This window comes from Cebus imitator, unplaced genomic scaffold, assembly GCF_001604975.1.
Source record: "Cebus imitator isolate Cc_AM_T3 unplaced genomic scaffold, Cebus_imitator-1.0 Scaffold396, whole genome shotgun sequence".
NCBI lineage: Eukaryota > Metazoa > Chordata > Mammalia > Primates > Cebidae > Cebus > Cebus imitator.
Genome location: NW_016107711.1, coordinates 500,842 through 528,425, shown reverse-complemented (window position 1 = coordinate 528,425; position 27,584 = coordinate 500,842). Strand labels below are relative to the sequence as shown.

At 36.2% G+C, this 27,584-nt stretch overlaps 1 protein-coding gene across 1 annotated transcript in view; it reads right to left on the bottom strand.

The window, feature by feature from the left end:
- The window catches only part of WDR11 (WD repeat domain 11), a 59,632-nt gene extending 32,303 nt beyond the window's left edge, over positions 1-27,329 (bottom strand). Inside the window, exons 1-11 of the mRNA XM_017508565.2 lie at positions 26,989-27,329; positions 25,864-25,975; positions 20,487-20,640; positions 19,306-19,479; positions 16,647-16,833; positions 14,462-14,627; positions 13,933-14,047; positions 12,583-12,778; positions 12,180-12,283; positions 9,249-9,425; positions 5,345-5,429 (exon numbers count right to left, since the gene is read on the bottom strand). Coding sequence (XP_017364054.1) covers positions 5,345-5,429; positions 9,249-9,425; positions 12,180-12,283; positions 12,583-12,778; positions 13,933-14,047; positions 14,462-14,627; positions 16,647-16,833; positions 19,306-19,479; positions 20,487-20,640; positions 25,864-25,975; positions 26,989-27,074 — 1,556 coding nt within the window. The 5' untranslated portion in view covers positions 27,075-27,329. The remainder of the gene's footprint in view (positions 1-5,344; positions 5,430-9,248; positions 9,426-12,179; positions 12,284-12,582; positions 12,779-13,932; positions 14,048-14,461; positions 14,628-16,646; positions 16,834-19,305; positions 19,480-20,486; positions 20,641-25,863; positions 25,976-26,988) is intronic.
- Between the last annotated feature and the right edge of the window lie 255 nt (positions 27,330-27,584).

Sequence of the window (27,584 nt, the reverse complement as noted above, 5' to 3'; positions counted from 1 at the left end):
GGTTAGTTCAGAACATGGGGAAGCAGCTTATTTGTAATCCAGTAGTGTGAGCATGTTGTATATCTGATTATAGCAGCAACTTGTATATTCAATTCCTACTGAAGAAAATAAAAATCAAATTTAATTTCAAAGTGGATTATATAAGGAGGGGATTATGTCTCAAAAGAAAAGAATGAAACTCTTATCAAACACAGCTGAGTGCCACACTGCGCTCAGGATTAGAATACTATCAATTAGGTTTAACTACATATTGAGGTCTATAAAAAAATTAACTAAAAAGCATAGCAGCCCATTTTCTGACTCAATCTAGGAACTTTTTTTGTATGTAAGATTTGTAACTACTTAACAATTGTAACCTTAGAATCTATCAGCAGTTTGGGGTTTTGACTCCTACAGGTCCTCATCTACTAGGGGTACTACAAAGGCTACTTCTCAACACGGGGTGGCTAGGGGAGCACGCACTTTCACAGAGACCTTGAAATTCCAAGATTGTTTTGTAAATTTACAGACAGACAAAATAGAGATCAGGCCCAGCTTGGTGGCTCACACCTGTAATCCCAGCACTTTGTGAGGGCAAGGCGGGTGGATCACCTGAGATCAGGAGTTTAAGACCAGCCTGGCCAACATGGTGAAACCCTGTCTCTACTAAAACAACAAAAATTAGCTGGGCGTGGTGGTGGGCACCTGTAATCCCAGCTACTTGGGAGGCTGAGGCAGGAGAATCGCTTGAACCTGGGAGGTGGAGGTTGCAGTGGGCAAAGACAGTGCCACTGCACTCCAGCCTGGGCAACAATAGCGAAACTCCATGTCCAAAAAAAAAAAAAAAAAAAAAAAAAAAAAAAAAAAAAAAAAACCCAAAGAAACAAACAACAATAGAGATCATTTTACTTTCCACAAATCACTCAATTTACTCCAAGCAATATTGATTCAATCAATGTTCTAATATACATATATGCTGTTGTAATTATTTTTGGCATTCAAATCGGTACCAGCCCATGTTAAAAATTGAGCAGCCCTAATCCCAAAATCCAAAATCCAAAGCTTTTCGAGTGTCAACATGACATCTTTGCTTTCTGGTGGTTCAGTGTAAACAGTTTTATGCATAAAATTATCTTTGAAATATTGAATAAAATTATCTTCAGGCTACATGTATAATGTTTAAACATAAATGATCTTTGTGTTTAGACTTGGGTCCTAGCTCTAAGATATCTCATTACATATATGCAGATATTCCAAAACTCCAAAAAAATTTGAGTCAGAAACCCTTCTGGTCCTAAGCATTTCAGAAAAGGGATATTCAACCAGTATCATAAGCTCAGTCTACCAGACAAAGACACAAACTAATCCCGTAAGAAAATCTGTATGTACCTTTCTATTTTGTTTTTCTAAGTATCTTCCACTGAATTATAAGATTCAAAGGCTTTGTCTGTTTATAAGCATACAGAAGATACTCAACAGGTATTTGTAAGGCATCACTAGTTAAAACATCATGATTTTAAAAACACACACACATGCAACTATCTGCTGTCATGTAGTCACTGGTACAGTACACACAACCTTCAAATGCTTAAGATTATGATTTTTAAAAAGGTAGAAAAACAAACTTTCTAAAAGCCTTAATTTGCACATGAAAATTGAAAATGTTTTTGATTTATTGCTATTAAGTTCAGACATTTTTATAATACATACATGAAAGTTTTATTTTGTTTAGTTTTGAGACAGGGTCTCATTCTGTCACCAAGGCTGGAGTTCAGTGGCATGATCTCAACTCACTGCAACCCCTGCCTCCCAGACTCAAGAGATCCTCCCACTTCAGGCTCCCAAATAGCTGAGCCTACAGGTGTGTGCCACTACACTCAACTAATTTTTTATTTCTGTGAAATTTTCTTAACGGCTTTTAATTATAATACTAAAATTGCATTAATTGAAACACAAAGACAGCAGGATTTTAGCATCCTCTTGGGTAGTATCTCTGAATATAAAATACGTATTATCTTCAAAATGGCAATGAAGAGGAAAAATTCATGTAAAAATGGAATATCTTTGTATGATCATTCATAACATTTACCTTAGTATATCCCTCACAGTTACTCAGTATCCCAAGTAACACCTATAATCAATTTCAGTGTTACTCAACTGTAAATATTATCTTAGCAGGTATAAGTATTTAGTGACATCCATAACCTGACTAATCTAGGATAACAAAACCTTACTTAAAATTAATACCTCTCTGATTAATTAGCTATTAAAACTTTCTGTGTTTGAAAAAAAATTACAATATATTTGATCTTTCAGAAGCATGTGTGAAATTCTTAGCACAAATCTTGGTTCACCCAGTATTTTAGTGTTACTGCCAACATGATTCCTACTAATCTATGTGCATATTTCAGCAGGAGATGTAGCATATGTACTCTAAGTATAAGTGAAAAGCTCAGGCTCTGAGGCTCGAAAGGCCTAGAGTGAATTCCATCTAGCTGCTTCACAGATTACTCTAATTTTCAGTTTCTTACTCTGTAGATAGGAAATGCAATACCTGCTCCATAAGACGGTAGTAGGGATTCAATGAAATGATGCATGCAAAGTATTAACACCTAACATAATCCTTAGAATAAATGCTGATTAAATGGAGAGTTTTGACTGGTTACTGTTGACCATAAAAGGAAACACCAGACACAAAAGGCAAGGGTGAAAGGAAATGACGACAGAAGTGTAGATGGGAAAGAAACAGAGAGAAGACAGCAGCAGTGTAAGCAGGGACTACCAGAAGAAGTGTCAGAAAGGCAAGCTACAGGCACTGCGACAGAAGAGAACAGATGACTAACAGCCTGAAAGACGCCAAATAGGCACCTGTGTCACTGCACCTCAAAAGCCCAAAGCTTTTGAAGACATTATTACTCCATATAAATGTATTTGGGGAGTGCTGTACAGGAACAGTGTAAGGTGGCAATAGACAGTCACCTGGGCTGTACCACACAACAATGCACTTGAAACAATAAGACAATACAAATTTTCACAGATTTCCATCACCACCAGAAGCTGTGATATTTAAAAGGTTAATCCGACTGGGTGTAGTGGCTTATGCCTGTAATCCCAGCACGTTGAGAGGCCAAGGCGGGTAGATCACTTGAGGCCAGGAGTTTGAGACCAGCCTGACCAACATGGTGAAATCCCATCTCTACTAAAAAATACAAAAATTAGTTGGGTGTGGTGGCGTATGCCTGTAATCTCAGCTACTTGGGAGGCTGAGGCAGGAGAATTGCTTGAACCTGGGAGGGAGAGGTTGCAGTGAGCCAAGATTGTACCATTGCACTCCAGCCTGGGAAATAGGAGAGAAACTCCATCTCAAAATAAAGAAAAAAAGAAAGGCTAACTTTTCTCCATTAAGAAAATGCATTTACTCAGGATAACGTGTGCACTAAGGGTTCATTGAGAATTTTTATACATAAGACCTACAATTATTTAATGTACAGAAAATGACCTTTCTTATGCTTTCACTGAAAGATCATCAAAAAATACTGGAAATTGGCTGCGCACAGTAGCTCACACCTATAATCCCAGCACTTTGGGAGGCTAAGGTAGGTGGATCACTTGATGTCAGGAGTTCAAGACCAGCCTGGCCAACATGGTAAAATCCCATCTCTACTAAAAATACAAAAATTAGCTGGGCATGGTGGCACATGCCTGTCGTCCCAGGTACTCAAGAGGCTGAGGCATGAGAATCACTGGAACCTGGGAGGCAGGGGTTGTAGTGAGCTGATACTGCGCCACTGTACTCCAGCCTGGGTGACAGAGCAAGACTCTGTCTCAAAACAAAAAACAAAAAACAAAAAACAGGAAATTGATATTTTATATGTGAAAATCTACAATCTATCATTGGTAGGACATGAAAGGAAAACAGCCTTGCATTTAGCAAAATAATGCTATGGACAGCATAGGTATGCATTTTGGGACAGAAAGCAAGAAGCACTCTTCTGTCAATTTACCCTTCCCTCAGACATCTCTGCATACACAGAACTCATAAGCAGATCATGTCTTAAAATCAACAAATAAATGCTATGCAGCGTTTTGATAGTAAACAAAGAATAAATAAAACTAACAATTAAAATGACTTTATTTGAATTTGTCATGAGCAGTCCTACTGACAGATCATATAGAAATGAAAAATATGCAGCCATGAAAAAGAATGAGTTCATGTCCTTTGCAGGGACATGGATGAACTGGAAGACATCATTCTCAGCAAACTAACACAGGAACATAAAACCAAACACCAAATGTTCTCAGTCATAAGTGGGAGCTGAACAATGAGAACACACAGACAGAGAGAGGAACATGACACACCAGGGACTGTTGAGGAGTTGGGGGCAAGGGGAGGGAAAGCATTAGGACAAATACCTAATGCATGCAGGGCTTAAAACCTAAATGATGGGTTGACAGGTGCAGCAAACCACCCTGGCACACGTATATCTGTGAAACAAACCTGCACATTCTGCACATATATCCCAGAACTTAAAAGTAAAATTAAAGAAAAGAAAATGTGGTACATACACACCATGGAATACTATGCAGCCATAAAAAGGAACTAGATCATGTCCTTTGCAAGGATATGGATGGAGCTGGAAGACATTATACTCAGCAAACTAACACAAGGAACAGAACATCAAATACCGTATGTTCTCACTCTCAAGTGGGAGTTGAACAATGAGAACACATGCACATAGGGAGGGGAATAACACATACCAGGGCCTGTTGGGGGTGTGTGTGAAGGGAGGGAGAGCATCAGGACAAATAGCTAATGCATGTGGGGCTTAAAACCTAGGAGATAGGTTGATAGGTCCAGCAAACTACCATGGCACACATATACCCATGTAATAAATCTGTACCTTCTGCACATGTATCCCAGAACTTAAAGTAAAAAAAATTAAAAAATAATAAAAAATAATTTTGAGCAAAAAAAAAGAAATGAAAAATAAAATAAACCTGAATAAGGCAACATAGGAACATTCAGTGAGAAAACAGCATGGACCTTAGGAGAAATAAATGAGGTGCAACAATACTAGTTGGCACAAAAATAATTGTGGTTTTTGCCATTAAAATTGAAAAAAACCACAATTATTTTTGCACCAACCTAATAAAAAACATTCTCTACTGCTTAAGTTCTTTAGATAGCAAACAATTAGTTATCATCCTTGATTCACATAGCCATTAGCTGGATGTGAATATTATTCAAACTTTTCAAAATACCACTACTGCAGATATCATTATAGAGTTCTCAATGTAGAAAAGTCTATGAGAGTTTTTTCCTGGTACTATGTTGGTGATGTCACCATCATAATGACATACTTACTTGACTTCACATGAGTGGATGCTTAACTCCTTGTGTAGCAGACCACTGGTGAGATGGTACACCAGGACAGAACCGTTACTTGTACCTTTCAAAATGACATAACAGAAGAGCATTAATTCAGTGGGAGTTCCAGTACCTTGCAGGAAAAGTTTTTTCTCAAGACTTTACTCATTTAACAACATTTATCTTTTTTAAAGAGACCCAAGCTATGTGCTTTAAAAAAAAAAAAAAAAAAAAAAGGAATGATTTCTCTGGTCCACTTCCCTATAAAAAATGGGCCTAACCTCATGTGCTCAACAACTTCACCTAATTCCAGGGATAGATTTTTCACAGAAAGAGTTTAAAACCTAAATTAATACATATACAATCTGAAGAAACACTTTCCTAAGCTTTTATATACACGGGAATTTATGCTTTTTGAGATTCAGAAGATTTATTATAGCTGGTCCTCAAATAAGCAATCTGGCAGAGCTCATTAACCAGGGTTATCCATTTTTCTTTACAAAGTTTTGTTTTTGTTTTTTTTCTCTTATATTAAATAAATCCTGACAAGAGAGTAAAGTATGATGGTTAACTGGTTTCTGCAATTAAAGAAACCTGGGCTCAAGCCCTGCTTCTTCCTTATACTCTTGGATGAATTGCTTGCCCACACTAAATGTGTTTTCATCTCTTTAAAATGGAAAGAGCAGAAAATCTATTTGTTGCAGATTACATGGGAAAAATAAAGCACTTGGCACAAAGTAAGCACCTGGTTAACTATTAGTATCCTGTCATCACTATAATGAATAGTTTACGGTTATCATTCCTAAAGCTTTTCATGGTGCCAGGTAGTATGTCTAAAGTTTAACTGGAAGGGACATGGACACACACGAGAAAGTAAAGCTTCAGTCTCTAGAGTGTTTTAATAAGTTAAACAAGAAAAGTGAACAGTCTATTATGGACAATCACCTTTGCACTGCACATGATTTAAAGATTAATTCATACAAAGCAACAGAGTGGATGTAAAAATGCTGGGCAAATTCCAATATTATCTTATTTGCTGAATAAAACTCAGAAATCTTTGCAAAACTATTCTAGTAAAACACATTGTACAACTGTTTACGTTTATCAACTATTTCATAATAAGGCCTTCTGGCACTGAAAAAGTAACTAAATCACTAAAATTTTTCAATTAACAGAACTTCATAATAATCAAATGATTTCTACAATCTTAAAGTTTTAACGATGCTGAACCTATGAGCTAATGCACTATGGGCACCACAAGGATAATTAATTCCATAGTTGAACTCTATTTATCTTTCTTAGTGACACCTCTAGGCAAACCTTTAGGCACTTATTTTATATTTTTACTTTGTTATATTAAACTCAGGAAATGATGATATTCACTACATACCAATACAGCTTATTCTACAATGGAAATCTCAGACCTCGCCACAGCTCTTATTCTACAGTTTGTCCAAGAAGTAATTTTCCCCAAGAAATTGACAAAATCCTAACTGACAAATCAGGAACACTGACCTAATACATACATGCACATAAGAGGCATACCAATGAATCCTAATTAAACCTATTCAAGGTGAAATATTAATCAATAGTTTCTAAAACAAAAATTAAACATTTATCTGCATCATATAACTATATAAATCTGGACACATATATAGACAATTGAATCATAAAAATTAAATCATTTTCAAAAGATAGGCACAGAAAAAAACAGGGGAGGAGTACTACCGAACAGTAATACCCAAATGAGTCTTTAGTACTGAGAAGTCAGCCATTAAGCTGAGACATGTTGGCCACAGAATAAATGTGGTAAGGTTTTCACTACAAATCACATGTTAATAGACTGGGGAAAAAAGCCAGAAGTCAGCAAATAGCATCTTAAGAAGAAATGTTGAGCTTCAAACAGAACAGAGGCCCCAGAAATAATGCCACACATCTACAACCATCTGATCTTTGACAAACCTGACAAAAATAAGCAATGGGGAAAGGATTCCCTATTTAATAAATAGTGCTGGGAAAACTGGCTAGCCATATTCAGAAAACTGAAACTGGACCCCTTCCTTCCTTACATCTTAAACAAAAATTAACTCAAGATGGATTAAAGACTTAAATGTAAGACATAAAATCCTAGGAGAAAATCTAGCAATACCATTTAGGACACAGACATGGGCAAAGACTTCACGACTAAAACACTGAAAGCAATGGCAACAAAAACCAAAATTGACAAATGGGATCCAATTAAAGAGCCTCTGCACGGCAAAAGAAACTATCATCAGAGTGAACTGGCAACCTACAGAATGGGAGAACATTTTTGCAATCTATCCATCTGACAAAGGGCTCATATCCAGAATCTACAAGGAACTTAAACAAATTTACAAGAAAAAAATAACCCCATCAAAAAGTTGGCCAAGAATATGAACAGATACTTCTCAAAAGAAGACATTTATGCAGCCAAAAAACATATGAAAAAAAGTACATCATCACTGGTCATTAAAGAAATGCAAATCAAAACCACAATGAGATACCATCTCACGCCAGTTAGAATGGTGATAATTAAAAGTCAGGAGACAACAGATGCTAGAGAGGATGTAGAGAAATAGGGAGGCTTTTACACTGTTGGTAGGAGTGTGAATTAGTTCAACCACTGTGGAAGACAGTGTGGCGATTCCTCAAGGATCTAGAACCAGAAATACCATTTGACTCAGCAATCCCCATTACTGGGTATAGACTCAAAGGATTATAAATCATTCTACTATAAAGACACATGCACACGTATGCACGTATGTTTATTACAGCACTATTCACAATAGCAAAGACTTGGAACCAACCCAATGCCCATCAATGAAAGAATGGATAAAGAAAATGTGGCATATATACAGCATGGAATACTATGCAGCCATAAAAGAGGATGAGTTCATGTCCTTTACAGGGACATAGATGAAGTTGGAAACCATCTTTCTCAGCAAACTAACACAGGAACAGAAAACCAAACACTGCATGTTTTCACTCATAAGTGGAAGTTGAACAATGAGAACACATGGATACAGGGAGTGGAAATATCATATACGGGGCCTGTCAGCGGGTGGGGGATAGGGGAAGGACAGAATTAGGAGAAACACCTAATGCAGATGACGGGTTGATAGGTGTGGCAAACCATCATGGCACATGTATACCTATGTAACAAAACTGCACATTCTGCACATGTATCCCGGAACTTAAAACATTTAAAAAAAGGAGAAAAAAAGTTTTGGAGAAATGTATTTTAACCCTGCGTACTTAATGGCAAACTAATTTTTTTTTTTTCTCTATGCTGTAAAGAAAATTAGGTTCATCACATTATTATGAAATTAATATGACAGCAAGTTGAAATCCAGATAAATTTTTCTATCTAAAACACAAAAATATGCAATTTCAAACCAAAAGGCAAATCTTAGTTTATAGGGACCAGAGCCACTCTAAAGAATATTTAATATACAACTCTTAGCAAAACAAGAACCCTGCTATTAGACTATTAACCTTGTCTATATTTTTAGTCAATAAAGACCTGATGAAAACTGACATGACAGAAAGACTGGGGAGGTCCAATTACAGAAAAGGAGCCTGGGATTCAGCTCTGCAGGGGCGTGCCTCCTGATATGTCAGAGATGAATGGACAGTGTCAGAGACTCAACTGTCCAGCCTCAAGTGGATGAGACTTAGCATTCCAATTTAATATAAGACGGCTGGAGTAAAAGGACAGAAACAAATTTTTTTTAAGTTCCAAGATGAGTATCTACACTGTTTCCCTTAGCCGCTATCTCCTTTCGAAGCATCCTCAAAGAGAATAAAGGATCTTCTAGAAACTGGGAAACCTGAACATTTTCTAAAGTGAGTTAAAAAAAAGACCAGGTCAAATACTCACCAACAGCCAGCAGTGGCTGATACATTTTGATGTTTTTTGTGGTCAATGGTGGACACATGCGGATAGCAAACGGTGGGGCTGGCAGTCCTGAAAGCAGTCCTGTCAGCAGGAACTTGAGGTGCACTTCCCGCAGAACTGAACCTTTAGGATGTTCTTCCCCAGCAATTGCACTTTGCCCTGATTTATAATAAACATAACAAATATATTAACTATCGTGTATGCTGATCTTGAAAATCTAAAGAAAAATTTCAGTAGAAATGCTCTTCAAGTCTAAAAGTATAATGTAGTACCCTTAGCGGCTATAGTTATTAGGGACACAATGACTCTGTACCCGGCCATAGGACTTAAATTGTATCGACTAACACCTCAAAGGATAGATTACTCCCGAGTACTGCTATCCAGAATACAGGGACCTATGTCTTCTAAGAAACACTGTTTCAGTCAGTGTTCCTGGTATTAAAGCACTAAACAGCCTTCAGAAAAGCAAGACAACCTGGATGAGAGAACAGTTTCTGCAGAGTGAGCTGCTGTATCACATTCTCATTTTACTGGCTTTTGAGAGGGTTACTTTTCAATCTGATGTACGCTGTAAAGTACATATAAAATTGGTATTCGCGAAAAATAGGTTTAAATAACCATTAATAATTTCTAACAGGAAATCTTAATGTGTCAGTCTAATTATAAAATATAAGCTTTATAAGTAAATATAAATACAAATATATATTCATAAATCACATGTATAATATATAAGCCATCACTGTCAATAGTTAAGCCTTTTCACATACACCATTTGTGCTTAGGTTATCAAGTCTGAAACTAAAAAGATGATTCCAATAAAAATTATTCTAACAAAATGTAAATGTAAACAAAATGTAAACAACAAAATCAAGACTGTTTAAAAAGGGTATACAAATTTCCTTCCTATAAACCACTCTATAATATTGGGATTAACTTGCCAAAAATAGATAATGAAGAATATGTGTCAGTGTATACATATATGTCTACATACACATAAACACAAACATGAATATTGTGTGAAAGGAAAAATGTAAATAATTACTAAAAGTGGGTGATTAATATAACTTATTGAAGCTTTAAAGCTGTTTTAATAATGTTAAAATTCTAAAATATATAGAATAAAATAGCCAGCTCTATAATCCTATTCAAATGATCCCTTAGGATTAGCCACATACTCAATACCAATCTCTCTGCCTAAACCTTGGTTAAAAAAAGATGGAATGCGAAGGAATCCACACATACACATGTTGGCTTTGAGTTGACTCCCAGGGAATGCCACATTTTTCTTCAAGTATTTTCCATAAGAAGCAATTTACAATGTAGGGTGGATTAGGCCTTAATAAGTATCAGTATTTATCCAGTGAATATAAATCAGCCTCTGTATTTAACTGAATTGCTTTTAATTATCACTAAGAACACAGTGAATTTCAAATTAAAAGTTTAAAATGTTTTCAAGTACGAAGCTTTATTTAACACTTTAAAAACTACATTGTCAAGAACTGCTATACAATATGTATCCTTTTGTCTCTTAAAAACTGTTAATTTATATCACTTAGATAACTAAACAGCACAAAATTTCGAACCCCTGTGGGCTCCATATAACTGATTAGTTCTGTTCTTGTGTGTGTGTTTATAATTCTTTTCACTTTAAGTTTTCATATTAAGAGTAGACAAAGTGAATTAACTCAAAAAATTGTGTTACTGATAAAATAAATTTTGCAAAACAAGTATGTGTCCAGGATTCCTCATATGGATTTATTTACATCTGGTAGAATAGATAGTGAAGAGAAAGAATTTTAAATATAATAGTAAGTATCACTGAACAAAAGAATTTCATAACTGGCAGAAATTGTGAAAAAACTGAGGCTTAGAGATGGATGACGGTCTTGCCCAAGATGACAGTGGAGCTGTCAAAACTGGAGGCCACTGCTCGGGAGCAGGCTCTGGAGCCAGGATTACCTGGGTCACACTTTGGCTATTCCATTGTGTGACTGTGTGGTTTAAAGCTTTAATCTCTCTGGGCCTCAGTTCTCATATGTATCAAATGGAGATAGTATTACTTATCTTGCAAAGTTGTAGCAAGGTAATATATAGAATATTTAGCACAGCACTTAAAACAGTATTAAGTAACCAATAAATGTGATCTGATTAATAGAATTAATAAGGTAATGCTCTTTCTTTTTTCTTTTTTTTTTGAGATGGAGTCTCACTCTGTCACCTAGACTGGAGTGCAGTGGCACGATCTCGGAGCACTGCAACCTCCGCCTTCTGGGTTCAAGCAATTCTTCTGCCTCAGCCTTCCAAGTAGCTGGGACCACAGGCATGTGCCACCACGCCCAGCTAATTCTTGTATTTTTAGTACAAACAAGGTTTCACTATATCAGCCAGACTGGTCTCATACTCCTGACCCCAGGTGATCCATTGGCCTTGGCCTCCCAAAGTGCTCAGATTACAAGCATGAGCAACTGTGCCCAGTCAATGCCCTTTCTAGTACATCACCTATCTAGTGTTTCAACAACAACAAAAAAAACTCTCCTAAATAATACCTGTTTTCAACTACATTATGGTAGAATAAATAATGAAACAGAAAATCCTTTATAAACCACAGTCACAATTTTAAAAGAATTAAATGTCCAAATTGCTTGGCATATTTATAAAGTCTTACAATTTCAAGTAGCATAAAATTTGAAATCACAAATTCGAACAGCCATAATGCACACCTATGCTACTTCAGGCACTTTTCTACTTAGTATTTTATACCCCTCTGATTTATTTAGGAAAGAAAGATTCCATGTTCTAGTTTTCTCAAGTATTAACTTTTTAAACATTTAAATAATTACAAGTGAGTGATTATTAATTTCACCCTTCAGAAAGAATACTTAACATGGAGTTAGAGGGGAAAAAAAAGCTTACCAATCATGTTATCTAAGGAAAGGTCTGGAAGCTTATTCTGTAGTACTCCTACAGGAATTCCACAGAAAGACACTGGTGAATATAAAGGTGACACACCAGAACTACTGCAAAGACATAATAATTAGAAGGTTTTACATAGTTAAAATCTGCATTATTTATTAGGAATTCAAATTATTAAGTCCAGGTCACGGCATTCTATTTTTATACAATTTATTCATCTTACCCATAGGGGAAATAGCTCTTAGCAGATTTACCTAATTCCGTAATAATCTAAAGCCTTAATTATGACCTTAAAAACATTTTTATAGAAAACCAGCCACCTATTTTTATGACTACGAACTTTTTTTTAAAAAAGGAAACAGAAAACAAAAAAACAAAACCGTGATCCTGTTGATTCAATTACCTGTTTCGTGAATTCCGATTACACACTGCAGACTTGAGTTCCCATATCATGACCCTGCCATCACTCACTACGAGGCCAGCTGCATTCTCATTGACAGGACAGCACACCATACTGAAGGGACGGACGGTTTTTGTCACCCTGATTGCATCGCACTGGCTTCGTAAATCATAGGTAAGCTCCTGAACTGGATCTGGATCTTCACATAAAATTGTTTTAAATATCAGAAAGCAACCATATCAATAACACTACTATTTGTTTCAACTGAAATAAAACCTCAACTAAATTTGGGCATCACTCCTTCACAAATGCAAATTTTGTCAAGACGGGCTTCAGTTTTTACAATTACTACTACATTTTTTCCGAATATAAAGTTAATTCACTTAATGACTGTACTAAGTTTAATCTCCAAAATAACAACTATAATCAAGATATCTTGTTTTTTAATATTTTTAAAGACAGTGCTTTGAAAAAGGATCAACAGTGACTTATAATTAATGAATAAATCTCCATCATAATTTGTAGTAGTCTATAAGCCTGAAAATAGCTGTAGTTTCCAAAAGATGTGAAAATCACTTTAATCTTTACTTAGTATATCATTTCACAAAAACTATTTCTATTTCCAAGATAAGACTGACTTGACAACTGAGTGCTGTGGAGACTTAGTAACCTTTGTCACTTTACAATGGAAGCTCTTACAGCCGAGAAGCCACAGGGGCTTAATAACCAAGGCACATAAGGTTGGACTTGTACTGAAAAAAAATTCCAAAAGGTAACATCTACTTGGCTTGTGGATATGATCAACAAAGAAACAAAAAACGTTACTCTCAGGCCGGGCGCGGTGGCTCACGCTTGTAATCCCAGCACTTTGGGAGGCCGAGGCGGGTGGATCACGAGGTCAAGAGATCGAGACCATCCTGGTCAACATGGTGAAACCCCGTCTCTACTAAAACTACAAAACATTAGCTGGGCATGGTGGCGCGTGCCTGTAATCCCAGCTACTCAGGAGGCTGAGGCAGGAGAATTGCTTGAACCCAGGAGGCGGAGGTTGCAGTGAGCCGAGATCGCGCCATTGCACTCCAGCCTGGGTAACAAGAGCGAAACTCCGTCTCCAAAAAAAAAAAAAAAAAAAGTTACTCTCTTTGATGTACACACAAGGTCCACTGTTAAAACATTAAGAGATTAATTTTGGGCTTATACTTTTTTATGCCTCTTATTATAATCATACTTTAAACTTCCTCAAGGCAAGGAGTATCATTAACTCTATGCCTTGGCTGGTATTTGCCACATGAAGCTTTATAAAATAATTTTGAAGAAAAATAGAGTACATATTACTGTGAGACAGAAACTCACCTGGTTCCTCACTTGAAGTGGTAAAAATGTTATTATAAGATCTCCGAACACGTAAAGTTATACAACCGTTTTCATGTAGACAAAATAAGCCATCACGTTGAAAGCAGGGTATTACCTTTAAATAGAGGATATATTTATTTTTTAAAATACAACAGATTAACAAAGCATAAACTGTGAAACTCAAACTCATAGAGAATATGAGCAAAAGAAAAACAAGAAACCAAAATACACAAATCTCCAAACTTTAAAACTAAATGTACATTTAAAATATCCATTTATGATCCTAAAAAAAAATTTGTCTTTATCCATGCAACTTAAATAGTTCAATAAATATCTCAGGATCAGTCACAATTTCTAGGGTAAATCAAACCAATCAAAATTGCAAGAAAAAAAATCAACAAATAATATTGTTGTTAGCCTTTCCATAAACTGAAAAGAGAAAGTGGAGAACTGAAGACTTATGCAAGATTATGGCCTTTTTAAATTGTCTTAATAATTTGGGGCAATATAATGTATGAATCATAGATACCTGCAAAAATGGAACTCCTGTGCGTTCTATTGCAATCACACCTACTGTCTGATTCACCTCAAGGTCAAGGATTAAAATCTCTCGAGGATAGAGCAACAACATGTGATTCCTTTTTGAAGGCAGGTATGCCAACTGAAGGCAATCATTGAGAGTCATGAATTCAGCACTGAAAAAAGTAAACATTTACTTGGGTCAACGATTTTATTTGTATCAGAGCTAATAAAAGATTTAATTTTGTACTTTACACATAAAAAATGACAATAAGAATGTACAATTCTTCCCTCAAATGACCAACACGGGTTGGCATCCAAAACTTAGACCTCTACTATGTACCAAAATCCAAACTATAACAATATTGTACAGGATAAGTAGAAATGTCACTGTCTCTAAATTTTGGAAATATTAAGTAGTAGAATATTATTAATATGTCCATAACAAGACATGGTAAATGACGATACAATAGCTGACATTCACAAGATAATTTTGTTTTACTTTTACTTTGTCATTAAAAGTCCTACATAAACTGCTAAAATCAAGACTCAGGATTAAAACATGAACATTTAGGGTAATTAGGGCTCCTGGACCAGAAATTACTGGACTATCCGTATGGCTTTGGGCAAGTAACTTCCCCTTGGCTGCCTTCATTCACTTTTAAGCTGTCTTAAATCTTTTTTTGAAACAAGGTTTCACTTAGATTACAGCATTTTCTTGTGTGTAAATAAAACAGATCAAACTATAAGGATTTTAAAACACTGTTAGAGTCTGAAAAATTACTATTTTCATTTTACAGACTAATTCAATTAAAAGGCTTTGACATTTAAAATAAAGTTAATTTACAAGACTAGAAAGAGGAATTTTTATTGCATTAAAATCCTGACTGCCATGTCTTAGTTGGGTGAGCTTGAGTAACTTTATTTAAAATGGTGTGGGACTCAGTTTTCCTTATCTAAAAATGGGAATATTACTACTGCCAGCATTGTAGTAAGAGTACATTAATTAATAGATGTGAAAGCACCCAGAGCATTTCTACTTGAAGAAATAATGTATTTCCCTAATACTCTAGATATACATATAATTCATATGAGAGAAAAGAGATATAAATCATAACTTATAAAACTATTCAGACTGCCAAATACTTTCTTGTTTATGACAGGGGATACATAAAAAATAGAAAGTTCTCTTAAGATACTTAAGAAGTAATCTTAAGTCATCTTGGCACCAGGTGAGAGATAAATTAACTAGTGAACTTAACCAGTCTATGGTTTAATATATAAAAGTGATACTTACACACAAGTGCAAAATGTATTTGTAGAGCAATTTATATTTTCACCACATATTTTTCAAGTACTCACCAAGCCTAGATAATCTCAGCATATTAAAAATAAAAGCTATCTGAAAATAAATGTCAAAACAAACAGACCAAAAAACCTGCCAAAGCAATAATATACAGAATACAGCTACAGGAAAAAGAAAGAAATCTATTTCTAATACATCTAATGACTTAAACTTTTATTCAAGTGTAACTTTTTAAACAATAACAGCCAACATCTTCTAAATAAATGGTTACTAAGTATCAATGACTACAATATACGTTTTACTTACATTATTGGATCTATTAATCTCTAAAACAACCCTATGAAATACTTTAAAATCCTATTTTAGAGACTGGGAGAGAGAAATCTGAGTAAGATTAAAAAAGTTTCCCAAAGCCACATAGCTACAGCTTCCCCCAGAACCTTGGCTCTTAGCAGGATAGGAGATATCTTCACCTGTATAACACAAACCCTCTGATTTTACTGATTAATGAGAATGCACAGCATCTAAGTCAGGAAAATGTATTTAAAATGAGCATCCAGCTTTTGTGCCCAAATTTTTAATGCACTCAATAACCAGAACTTTAGGATCACTGTGTATTTTCAAAAGTAAAAATCAGAATTCAAAAATTTTAATCTATAAAAGTCAGTTGGGAAGTTTAGCACAGCTAGTGGAAACAAAGGCAATGTTAAATGCTGAATCTCCTCTTAGGGCAGGGGACAAAATAAGTATTTTTTCCTATAATAAATTCAAAATTAGAAATGGGAAAAAGTGAGATGAAGAAAAACATCAGTCTCTGTACATCTCCAAAAATGATGCTTTCATATAGGATAAGTACACAAATGTTGTTAATTTTACTTTTGTAACTTACCTAGGTTTCTCTTGGGTAATTAAAATTTTTACTTTATTTAGAGCTTTCTTGGCACCTGTGGCTGTGGCCAGCTTGTTATGAGCTGGGCTAGAGTGTGGGCTGGATATGTACACTTTTTTCCCAGGGCCTGAGGGAGGCTTGGATGGGGAGAAGTCTGAGATGAAAACAATACCCTCGCTGGTGAGCACTATATTGAGAAAAGCAAAACTCTGATTAAAGTTTAATCGAGTTTATCACAGTTTTATTCCAGTAAAATTTTGAGAGCAATACAATAATTTTAATAATATATAACTGGCAATGTTATGCAGTCATAAGATAATGGGAATGTTCTCCAAGTTGAAGAGAAACAGGTGGTCCATTACAATTCATCAGTGGCCTCCAAGCTTGGCATTCTAAATTATGTCTTATATTAAAAAGATAACATAAGGTTACTGGCAGAAAGAACAAATGTTTGTTCTTCTAAATAAATTCAGTTCACGAACTTTCATTAGAAATCTTTTCTTACTATCCAGCACTTTGGGAGGCCAAGGTGGGTGGATCAAGAGGTCAGGAGTTCAAGACCAGCCCAACCAACATGGTGAAATGCTGTCTCTACTAAAAATACAAAAATTAGCCAGGTGTGGCGGCATATGCCTGTAATCCCAGCTACTCAGGAGGCTGAGGCAGGAAAATCACTTAAACTGGGAGGTGGAGGTTGCAGTGAGCCGAGATCGTGCCACTGTTCTCCAGCCCAGGTGACAGAGTAAGACTCCGTCTCAAAAAAAAAAAAAATTTCCTTATTATATTCTAATAACTTCAAAATTAAAACACTTTTCAAAATATAAGATTCACACAGGAAGAAAAAATACCATACTTGAGAGGTTCTGCATATCATAATTATCTAAGTTCAGATATTTGATTTGATGATACCAAAGTTTTACTATGAGCTACTCAGTCTAAATATATTTCCTTTTTCTTCCCAAGCATCAGAATGAAACTTAAGATGACTAAAGAATATTATTTTCCCTTAATATTTAGGAAAAAAAGCAGTGGGTCCACAGTGGCTTACTAAGTGTACATGAAACAAAAATAGTCAAAGAAGGAGCATCATATTTAGCAATACAAATTATACCTTTTTATGACTGAAAAAATAATCTCCCTCAACAATAGGGTTAATACTGGAAGACAGAAGCAGAAACATCATACTACTCTGGGTCCTGGCCCGTAGTGAGGCTGCTCTAAGCACAGGGAACAAGGATGCACTCAAGAGTTATGACAACCCTAGCACACATTGAATATGAGTACATCAAAGATGTTAGGTCAACTAATACTCCGAAAAGCACAGTGCTTTCATCAGCCAAGTTACAGCCATGTAAAGAGCTGATGCAATCAAGTTAACAGAAAGCCTTGTCTCCTTTTCAGGGTCAGAACTCATCCTTCAAGGGCCCCTCTGCTTCCCTTCTTTTGTGATGATGGCTCCTTCCTTGACTCTGCCAACTGGGCCAGCCCTCCTAGGTGTTTCCCCAGCACTGCACCTATGTGAGTAAACTGGTGACCGAGTAAGTGTATGTATGCATATGTTCATATACAAACATTTATATACATAAAAGCCTAAACACACTGTACTGTATTTATATAGCCATATTTCCCATGTTATTATAATTTTGACATGTCTGCCTTTCTCTTCCTCCTTTAATACATGCAGACACACACACATCCCTCAACAGAAGTTGATGGGTAAAAGTTTGAAATTTTAGTCATTCAAATCTAGGAAAAACATTCCTTACCATAGCTAATTCCTGTACCTCCTTCACATTTCTGATCATTATCAGAGTGAAGCCTACTTTGACCACTTTATTTAATACAACTTTCATGCCCTCACCCCCCTTTTTTCTGCATCCCCTTTATCCTGTCTTTATACCACCTGTCACCTCTTACTATATTAGAATTTATTAATTCAGTGTTCAAAGTTTATGATATGACTTCTTCTCACTAGAATGCAAACTCTGTGAAGGCTCCTGCCTTCTGGGAATAAAGATGTCTTGGCTCCCAGAAAAGCAGTAATAGCTCAAGAAATAGATCTATGGGATGACTGAATATTTTCTAAACAATTTAGCCACAAAGATATCTAAAACAAATCTCATTTTTAGATCATTAGCTCAGAAAACATTAAAAGCGTATTGGCAAAAAATCTCTGCAAGAAGAAATTTGCTTAGGCTTATTTCTTCTTTATATGCATCCGTTTATGGCACTCAAAACAAATGGCATGAATTAGGACAATTTTTTAAAAAGCAAGAAGTTAACTTGGCCACAGACTAAATGAAATCCTTGATTCAAGTTATTTAAATGTTCTTAGAAAAACAAATTTAATTAAGTCTGAACTGGAATGTCAAAATAACTCTGTCCCTGGCTAGTCTAATACTATTCACAAATTTAACACAGTGAAGGTATATAGCTTGCTGATTTATATTTTTAATTATCATATTTGCAAATGACATAAACTTATGATTATGTGTATTAATTAGCTGCAGATATATGGACTAGACATGTTTATCCACTCTGCTCAGTCATTATAACATTATAGATGTATAATGTGTATGTATGTATGTATCATGTACATAGCATTATTATATTATAAATATCTCACTTAACTCATTTTCCACAAGCAACTACTACTCACAAGTTAAATGTGAGGGATCAAAAGGGTCAAAAGAAAAAGAAAGGATGTTATCTGCATAGCTCTTCTTCCAGAGTTTGGTGCCAGTGTCTGCATTCCAGAGCACAATGTAATTTGGTGGATGGATAGCAAGCAGTAAATCGCGGGAAGCATCTTGATTCCACAACCACTGAACATCTGGAAAGACCGAATAAATAAAGGCAAAATTCAGAAACCATCCTCTTCAAAACACTTGGCTAACTTGTCCTTGATGTTTAGTTTTTAAACTACAATCCTTAAAACCTTAACCACCAGCCCCAAATATGACGCGCGCGCGTGTGTGTGTGTGTGTGTGTGTGTGTGTGTGTGTGAAGATTCCAGAGAAGCTAATTTTATATAAAAATAAGTTGTCTGTTTAAAATCTCAAGGTCAAAATTTTGAAGTAATCTGAAATATCACTTCAAAGAAAATAAAAGGCAATTTGCACTAATCATTACTTAAAACTATAAAATCAATATGAAACTCTCCTAGCCACAAGCAAGATGTCAGACTTCCCTAATGCTTCTGTGGAATTACTTAATGGAACTTTACAGTTTTTCATGGTTTTTCAAAATATAAACAGAATATGTAAAGATCTAGTTCAGTACCTAGTACACAATAATAAGTATTTAATAAATATTTTTTAAATAGTCACTTAAAAAATTCATTCAGTCAAGAGAGCCACTAGGAGACTTGAGTCTAAGAATTCTGTATTGGTTTTAGGTCAGTAACATGAAATAAGCAAACAAGCAATCTATAAGAAAATGAGAATAAAACTTTGTTCATCTCTATTAAAGAACAAATTACTTAATGTAGAGTAAGCACTGATGGCTAGTTCCTAACAGCAGTGGCCAACTTTCCTTATATTGTAGCTTAGATTATAAGACTGTAACACTTAATTTTTCCTATTATGCTTGATTAAGCTGATATTGAAATTAATGAGTTTTACCAAAGCACAGATCAGTTGAGATTTGAAGAAATGTGCCTAGAAGTGTATTAATAAGGAGAGAAAGAGAGATTCAGATCAGTAGAAAAGGCAAAACACAATCAAGAGTTAACTTGAAATTGACAAAATTAAATGAATGGGGAAAAAACCCTAAAACCAAAAACCCACTCCAAGAGTAAGTGTATCAATATACACACTTAGCTGAGCAGACTTTCCTCACCCTGGATAGGCTTGGCATGTTCTTGGATCTCACACTGAGCTACTCCTGCTGCTACATCCCAGACGATGATCTTTCCATTGACATCAGCAGAAGCTAAGCGCAAGCAATATGGTGAGCCAATGTTATGGTGATAGTTTTCCCTGGCCCATTTAACCTAGTATCAAGAAGAAATCAGATCAAATAAATACTTGCACTGGATGAAATGGAACATAATTTTCATAAAACATCAACCAGAACCCATTCTACATTTATATTACAAAAATATTAATAAGAATAAACAGAAACTGCTTTTCACTTTGAAAGCAGCATTTTTGTTACTTTGGTATATATTTTTAATTGTAGTTAAAAAAATTTTTAACATATCACAATCCTCCTGCTTTAAAATATAAAAAATGATTCACAGCCTTAATATTTTGGGAAATTTAGGTTAAAACCCCTTGATGCCTTGGAAATTAGTTTTCCTAAACTCTAATTTATGACCAAATACCTAAAATCATAAATTGCTAAACAAAATGCTTTTTCTGTATTCTAGTCTCCTAACTAAAAGGAGACAACTTAGAAACATAAAAACCTCGCAGCGGGAAAATTAGGAGAAAGCAAGGCCAAACAAAAAACTCTAGCTATCTACCACTTTCAAAAAACATTAAGTTTTTCCCTTAAAAAAAATTTAAAAAGACAAGAATTCCAGAGCAAATCTGATTAAATTCTTGCACAATGAATATTGACAGAGTAAGAGATACATTTCATAGTCCTCACCAGCAGTCGGGCCTTCCCTGGTCACTACCACTCCTCTCTTCCATCTCAGTATCTTACTTATTTTCTTCAAAGCATTTACTACACAATTTTATTTATTTTATTTACAATCTTTTTGACTCTTCATGAATCCATCAACTGTAAGTTCCATAGGGCAGATCATGTAGTCTTTGTTCACGTTTCTATTCTGACTTAGTACAGTGTCCAAAGTAGTGTTTAATAAGTAGATTTAAATACCACAGAATCTTCAAATATATAAAATATAAAAATATATGTATATCTATACATGTGTATAAATATAAATACACTCATATATAATGCTAAGGAAGGAAAGTAAGCCAACCAATTATAGTAATCATGAAAAAGATGGAAACACAACATCTTCTGAAAATGAGTGTTAATAAGTCTTAAGGTTTTCCTGTAATAGATCTTTTGCTCAAGCAAAAATTTTTAAATGAAGTGTGTATGTGTATATATGCATATGTATGTATGTATATGCATATTTGTATGTATATATGTTTGAATGTGTATGTTTATATGTATAGAATGTGTATGACTAGAATATGTATACTGTATATATGCATATACAGTCAATTCTAGTCATTTATAGATTCTGTATTTGTCAATTTATCTATTCACTAAAATTTGCAACCTCAAAATCAATACTTATAGTGCTTTTGTGGACAAGTGCAGAATAGTGAAAAAAATGTCACCCAACATACATATGTGTTCCCAGCTACTGTCAAACAAGAATTCTTGCTATAGCTTTTACAATGCAAAAAAACGTTCATTTCATAATTTATTTAGTGCCACATTTTTCACATTTTTGTTCTTTTTGTTGGTGATTTCACTGTTTAAATAGGTCCCCAAGCATAGTGCTTCTGCTATTTTCTAAGTACAAGAAGTTGTGATGTGTCTTACAAAAAATACATATGGGGCGGGCACGGTGGCTCACGCCTATAATCCCAGCACTTTGGGAGCCCAAGGTGGACAGATCACGAAGTCAGGAGTTCAAGACATCCTAGCCAATATGGTACTACTAAAAATACAAAAAATTAGCTGGGTGTGGTGGCGCACACCTATAGTCCCAGCTACTAGGGAGGCTGAGGCACAAGAATGGCTTGAACCCAGAAGGCGGATGTTGCAGTGAGCTGAGATTGTGCCACTGCACTCCAGCCTGGGGAGGGTGCGAGACTCCATCTCACACACACACACACACAAAAAAAAAACCCGTGTGTGTGTCTGTGTGTGAGATATGCTTTGCTCAGGCATGTGTTGTTGGCTACAAGTTCAATGTTAATGGATCGACTGATAGAGTAAATAAGATGTCTTTAAACGGAAACACATATAAAGCAAGGTTATGTATTGATCAGTTGATGAAAATGTTGTGACCAGTGCCTCACAAGTACCTAACCCCTAGGAGCAAAGTTTCAGAATTCACTAATTCAGTATATGCAACAACTTTACAGAATATAGCTACCATGAATAACAAGAAATGATTGTTTCTATGCGTATATATGTTTGTATATATGTATATATATGTATATGTTGAATTCCATTTAGGTAAACTCCAAGCCATATACATATATATACATACATATATATAAATCAAGTAGACACATCATAATCAAGCTACTGAAAACCAAGGTTAAGAAAATCTTGAAGGTAATCAGAGGAAATAAAAGACATAATACAGAGAAACAAAGACAAAAATTTTTCATCAGAAACTATGTAAGCTGGAAGATAGCTGAGTGATTTTTTTTTTTTTTTTTTTTGAGACGGAGACTTGCCCTGTTACACAGACTGGAGTGCAGTGGTACCATCTTGGCTCACAGCAACCTCCATCTCCTGGGTTCAAGCGATTTTCCTGCCTTAGCCTCCCAAGTAGCTGGGACTACAGGTGCCTGCCACCATGCCTGGGTAATTTTTGTATTTTTAGTAGAAATAAGGTTTTGCCTGTTGGTCAGGCTGGTTTCGAACTCCTGATTCTGGCGATCCACCCACTTCAGCCTCCCAAAGTGCTGGGATTACAGGCATGAGCCACCAACCCTGGCCAGTGGAGTGATGGTTTTAAAGTATAACTAGAAAAAAAAAAACTGTAAACCCAGAATTCTATATTCTTTGAAAATTATCTTTCAAAAACAAAGGTGAAATGCTTTCTCAGACAAATAAAAGCTGAGAAAATCAACCAGTATTAGACAGGCACTTCAAGAACTTACAGTAAATTCTTCTGTCAATGGGAATATAATACCAGACTGACACGTGGATTTACATAAAGAAGTAAATGCTCCAGAAATGCCAAGGGCAGAGTGTGGGGGAAAGAAAGCAGAGACCCATCCTGATTATCAGATCAACTGTTGTGATATCTCAGTGCTATGTTCAAGTAACCCTTATTTTACTTTATAACGGCCCCAAAGTAGAAGAGCAGTAATGCTGATGTACTGTTATAATTGTTCTACTTTATTATTAGTAGTTATCCTTGTGAATCTCCTACTATGGCTAATTTATAAACTTTATCACTGGGAAGTATGTATGAGACAAAACACAGTATATACAGGGTTTGGTTTATAAACTTTATCATTAAGTACATATGAGAAAAAACACAAGATATATAGGGCTCAGTACTATCCAGGGTTTCAGGCATCTACTGGGGTCTTGGAACATTTCCCTTCTGGATAACGGAGTATACAAAGAACTCTTACAACTCAATTATAAAAAGATAAATAATACAATTTTAAAATGGGCAAAGGACCTGCACAGACATTTCTCCAAAGAAGATATACAAATGGCCAATAAGCGCATGAAAAGATACTGCACACCTTTAGCCATCAGGGAAATAAAAACCAAAGCCACAATGAGAATCAATTCATACTCATTAGGATGGTTATAATCAAAAGAACAGAGACTAGCAAGTGCTGGTGAGAATCTGGACAAATTGGACTCCTCATACACTATTAATGGGGATGTTAATTTGGAAAACAGTCTACCAGTTCCTCGAAAAGTTAAAAACAGAGTTGCTCTGTGAGTCAGTAATTCCACTCCTAGAAGTATACTCAAGGGAAATGAAAACACAGGTTCACACAAAAACTTGTACATGAATGTGCGAGGCAGTATTATTTGTAACAGTCAAAAACTACAAAATATCCAAACGTCCATCAATAAAATAAATGTGATATATCCTTACAGTGGAATATTATTCATCAGTAACAAGGAACAGAGTATTGATATATGTATAGGTATACATACATCATGAAAATATTATGCTCAGTGAAAGAAGTCAGGCACAAAACACCACAAATTATATGATTCAATTTATATAAAATGTCCAGAATGGGCCTGTCTACAGATACAGAAAGTCAATCAGTGGTTGCCAAAGGATGAGGGAAATGAGAGAAATGGAATATGACTGCTAATGGGTACCGGGTTTCTTTTTGAGGTAATAAAATTCATCGTCATTGTAGCTGTATAACTGTGAATACACTAAAAGCTGCAGAATTGTGCATTTTAAATGAGTAAATGTTATGGTATGAGCATCTTAATAAAGCTATTATTAAAAAAAGAAAAAGACTCTGGATCTTCATTTCTAATCCTGAGGTCTCTCCTAAAGCTCAGATCACTACAATGCAATATATTACAGCCATTTCAGACTTTGCATGTTGAAAACCTAAAATCACTGACTTCATAGATGCTTACCTCTGATAACAGGCAACACTGTCATCGACTACACGAAAAGAAACCTTGGAGTGACTCTATTCTCTTACTATCCTTTATACTGATCACTCTGAAGGCTATCAGGTTTACCTCTTACGCAGCTCCTAAAATTTCAGGCCTTTAGAATTTCCCATGAAAATTACTGCAGAAGTCTCCTAAATGATCTTACTACTTCCAGTCTTGCATTTCTCCGGCAGATCCTCCACTGCTGCCAGAGATTTTCTAAAATCCAAATATGGTTACATCAATCTCCTACGTAAAAATCCAAACTCTTTCATAAGCTTATAAAACTTTCAGGACAGACAGCTGAATCTCTCTGGCTGCCTCCTTTTTCATTACTCCTACAAGTGTCCCATCTTTTAGCCATCTTTATGGCAGGCTACTTACCTCTGTGCATTCTTGCTTTTCTCTGCAATGCTCCTTGTCAATTTATTTCGCTAACTACTGTTTACTAGTCTTGAAACGGAAAAGACTTCTGTGACTCTCCCACAACTACGTAATAAGTAGCTCCTTTGTTTTCTCACAGCATGTTAAGCAAGTCTCACTTATCACACTATCACACTGTGAGTCTTCCTTACAAGAAAGAATTATATGAGGGCTTTCATCTCTATATCCATAGCACATGCTAAGTGCTGAAAACTAAGGAATGACTGCATGGTCTTGTAAATGATAGAACTGGCAGTTTCTACCATTTGTCTCTCATCTGCCTTAAAATGATCTAAGAACTAGCATTTAATAACTCATCCTATATTGACATTAAGTCATACATGGAAATTCTAGGCTACCCCAAATAGATTATTATATTTAAAAGCTATTCAACACTTACTCATAAGACTTAATGAGAGCCTAGTGATACACAGTATTAAACTTTAGACTAGACAACATGTTAGGGTCAAAGTGGGATTTCACTTACCTTGACAACATCAGCTTTATGCTTTTCTAAAACTTGAAGCGTCTGGGCAGTAACGGAATCAATCACTACCACAAGTGAATGACATCCATAAGCAATTAAACCTTGCCAGCCCCTAGCAAAATAGTAATGTTAAATTTTAAGTACAGCACAAAGCAGGAAAACTTATTTCTGGCCAACCCTAAGTAAATGATAAATCTAATTCATATGTACCACCATTAATAAAATCATTTAAATCCAAACGGCAGTATTTATCATTACCCTATTTAAAAGATCTGGCTAAAATTAAATTGCTTGTTGAAATCCACTTTTCATTCAGATGAAGAAAAGTTCTAAAAGACATGAGTTCTAAAAGAGCCCCAAGGACAATAAAAAGCAACTGTGGCCTTTGATTGTTGCTGTGGACATATGTCCTTCGCTTATCCGATTCCTAATCCTTAGTATCCACCGTGGGCCTGGGGTATCTGAGACTAATCCCAGTCCCTCCAATTAGATAAAAAAACAAACACTGGACAAGACGTTTCAGTCCTCCTAACAACATCCCACAGCTACAGAATTTTGCTTTACGTTTGTCTAATGAGTAGTTTTCAGAGTGGCAGTGGTAATTTATAGTGAAAAGATAAAGTAATAGAGACACCTGTTGAAGGCAGGAATGTCCTACACAGGAGGAGCCCGAAAAGAGAAGGTGAAAAGGACAGGTGAGAGAACAGGCTCCTAGCACAGAGTCCGGCACACTGTTGAAGGAAAACAGGAATACAAGAGAAAGAAGACAGGATGGGGAAGAGAAAGTGGACAGGGAATTAATGGTGGAGAGAGAGAAGCCTGGAAGTTGGAAAAGAGGAAAAGAGAGGGGAATGGAATGACAAAAGGACGAGGTGCAGAGAAAACAGCAGAGAAATGGGCGAGAAAAAGGGGAAATGTATTTGCACTGGAGAATTTCCCACACCCAACTATTATCACTTCTGTAACAACAAAAAATCCACCATCTAAAAGCAAATCTCATTGTGTGAGGGCGGCTCCCTGCCTTGGTGAGGCCACACTAACCAGCAAGTGAAACCTCTTGTTCTTCCCCTTTCCCCTCACACATTCCCCGCCGACCCTGGCGACCTGGAAGCCCGGCGCCCTCACCAGTCGACCGCCGCCTTGTTGTGGGCGTTGAGGGCCCCCGTGAGGGTGCGCGCCGACACCTTGAAGTTCACCGTGTAGGGCAGCATCGCGGCGGCCAGCCCAGGCCCTCGGCGCCGACCGGCAACCAGGAAGCGGTGGACACTGTGCTTCCGTTCCAAACAGTGTCCGGGTGGACCCTGGGCGCCGCTCTCAGGTTCCGCCGGATTCAAAGTTCTACAGGCGCCTGGTTCCACCGCTCCCGGGTCCCATCGTCCCCAGGTTCCGCTGCCTTCAGTTTCCTCGCATCCCAGGTTCCGCAGTCTCCAGAGTTCCGCCCCTTGGGTGGTTGCTCTAATCCGCGTCAGCCCAGGACTATACTTGGAAGAAGAGGCGCTGCCACCAGTCAAGTTTGTTTTTTTCAGGTCGGGGCTGCAGGCCTCTGTGCTCTGCTGGAAATCGTGAAAAGCAAGAGAGAAAAGTCCCAGTTATCCTTTCTGCCTTTGATAAGTGAATTTAGTGCAACTACGAGTGCATGGGGATCCACTGATGAAGAAGACACAAAGTCTCCGCTCTCACGGCCTTTATAGAGAATAAGGAATGACATTAATTAAGGAATG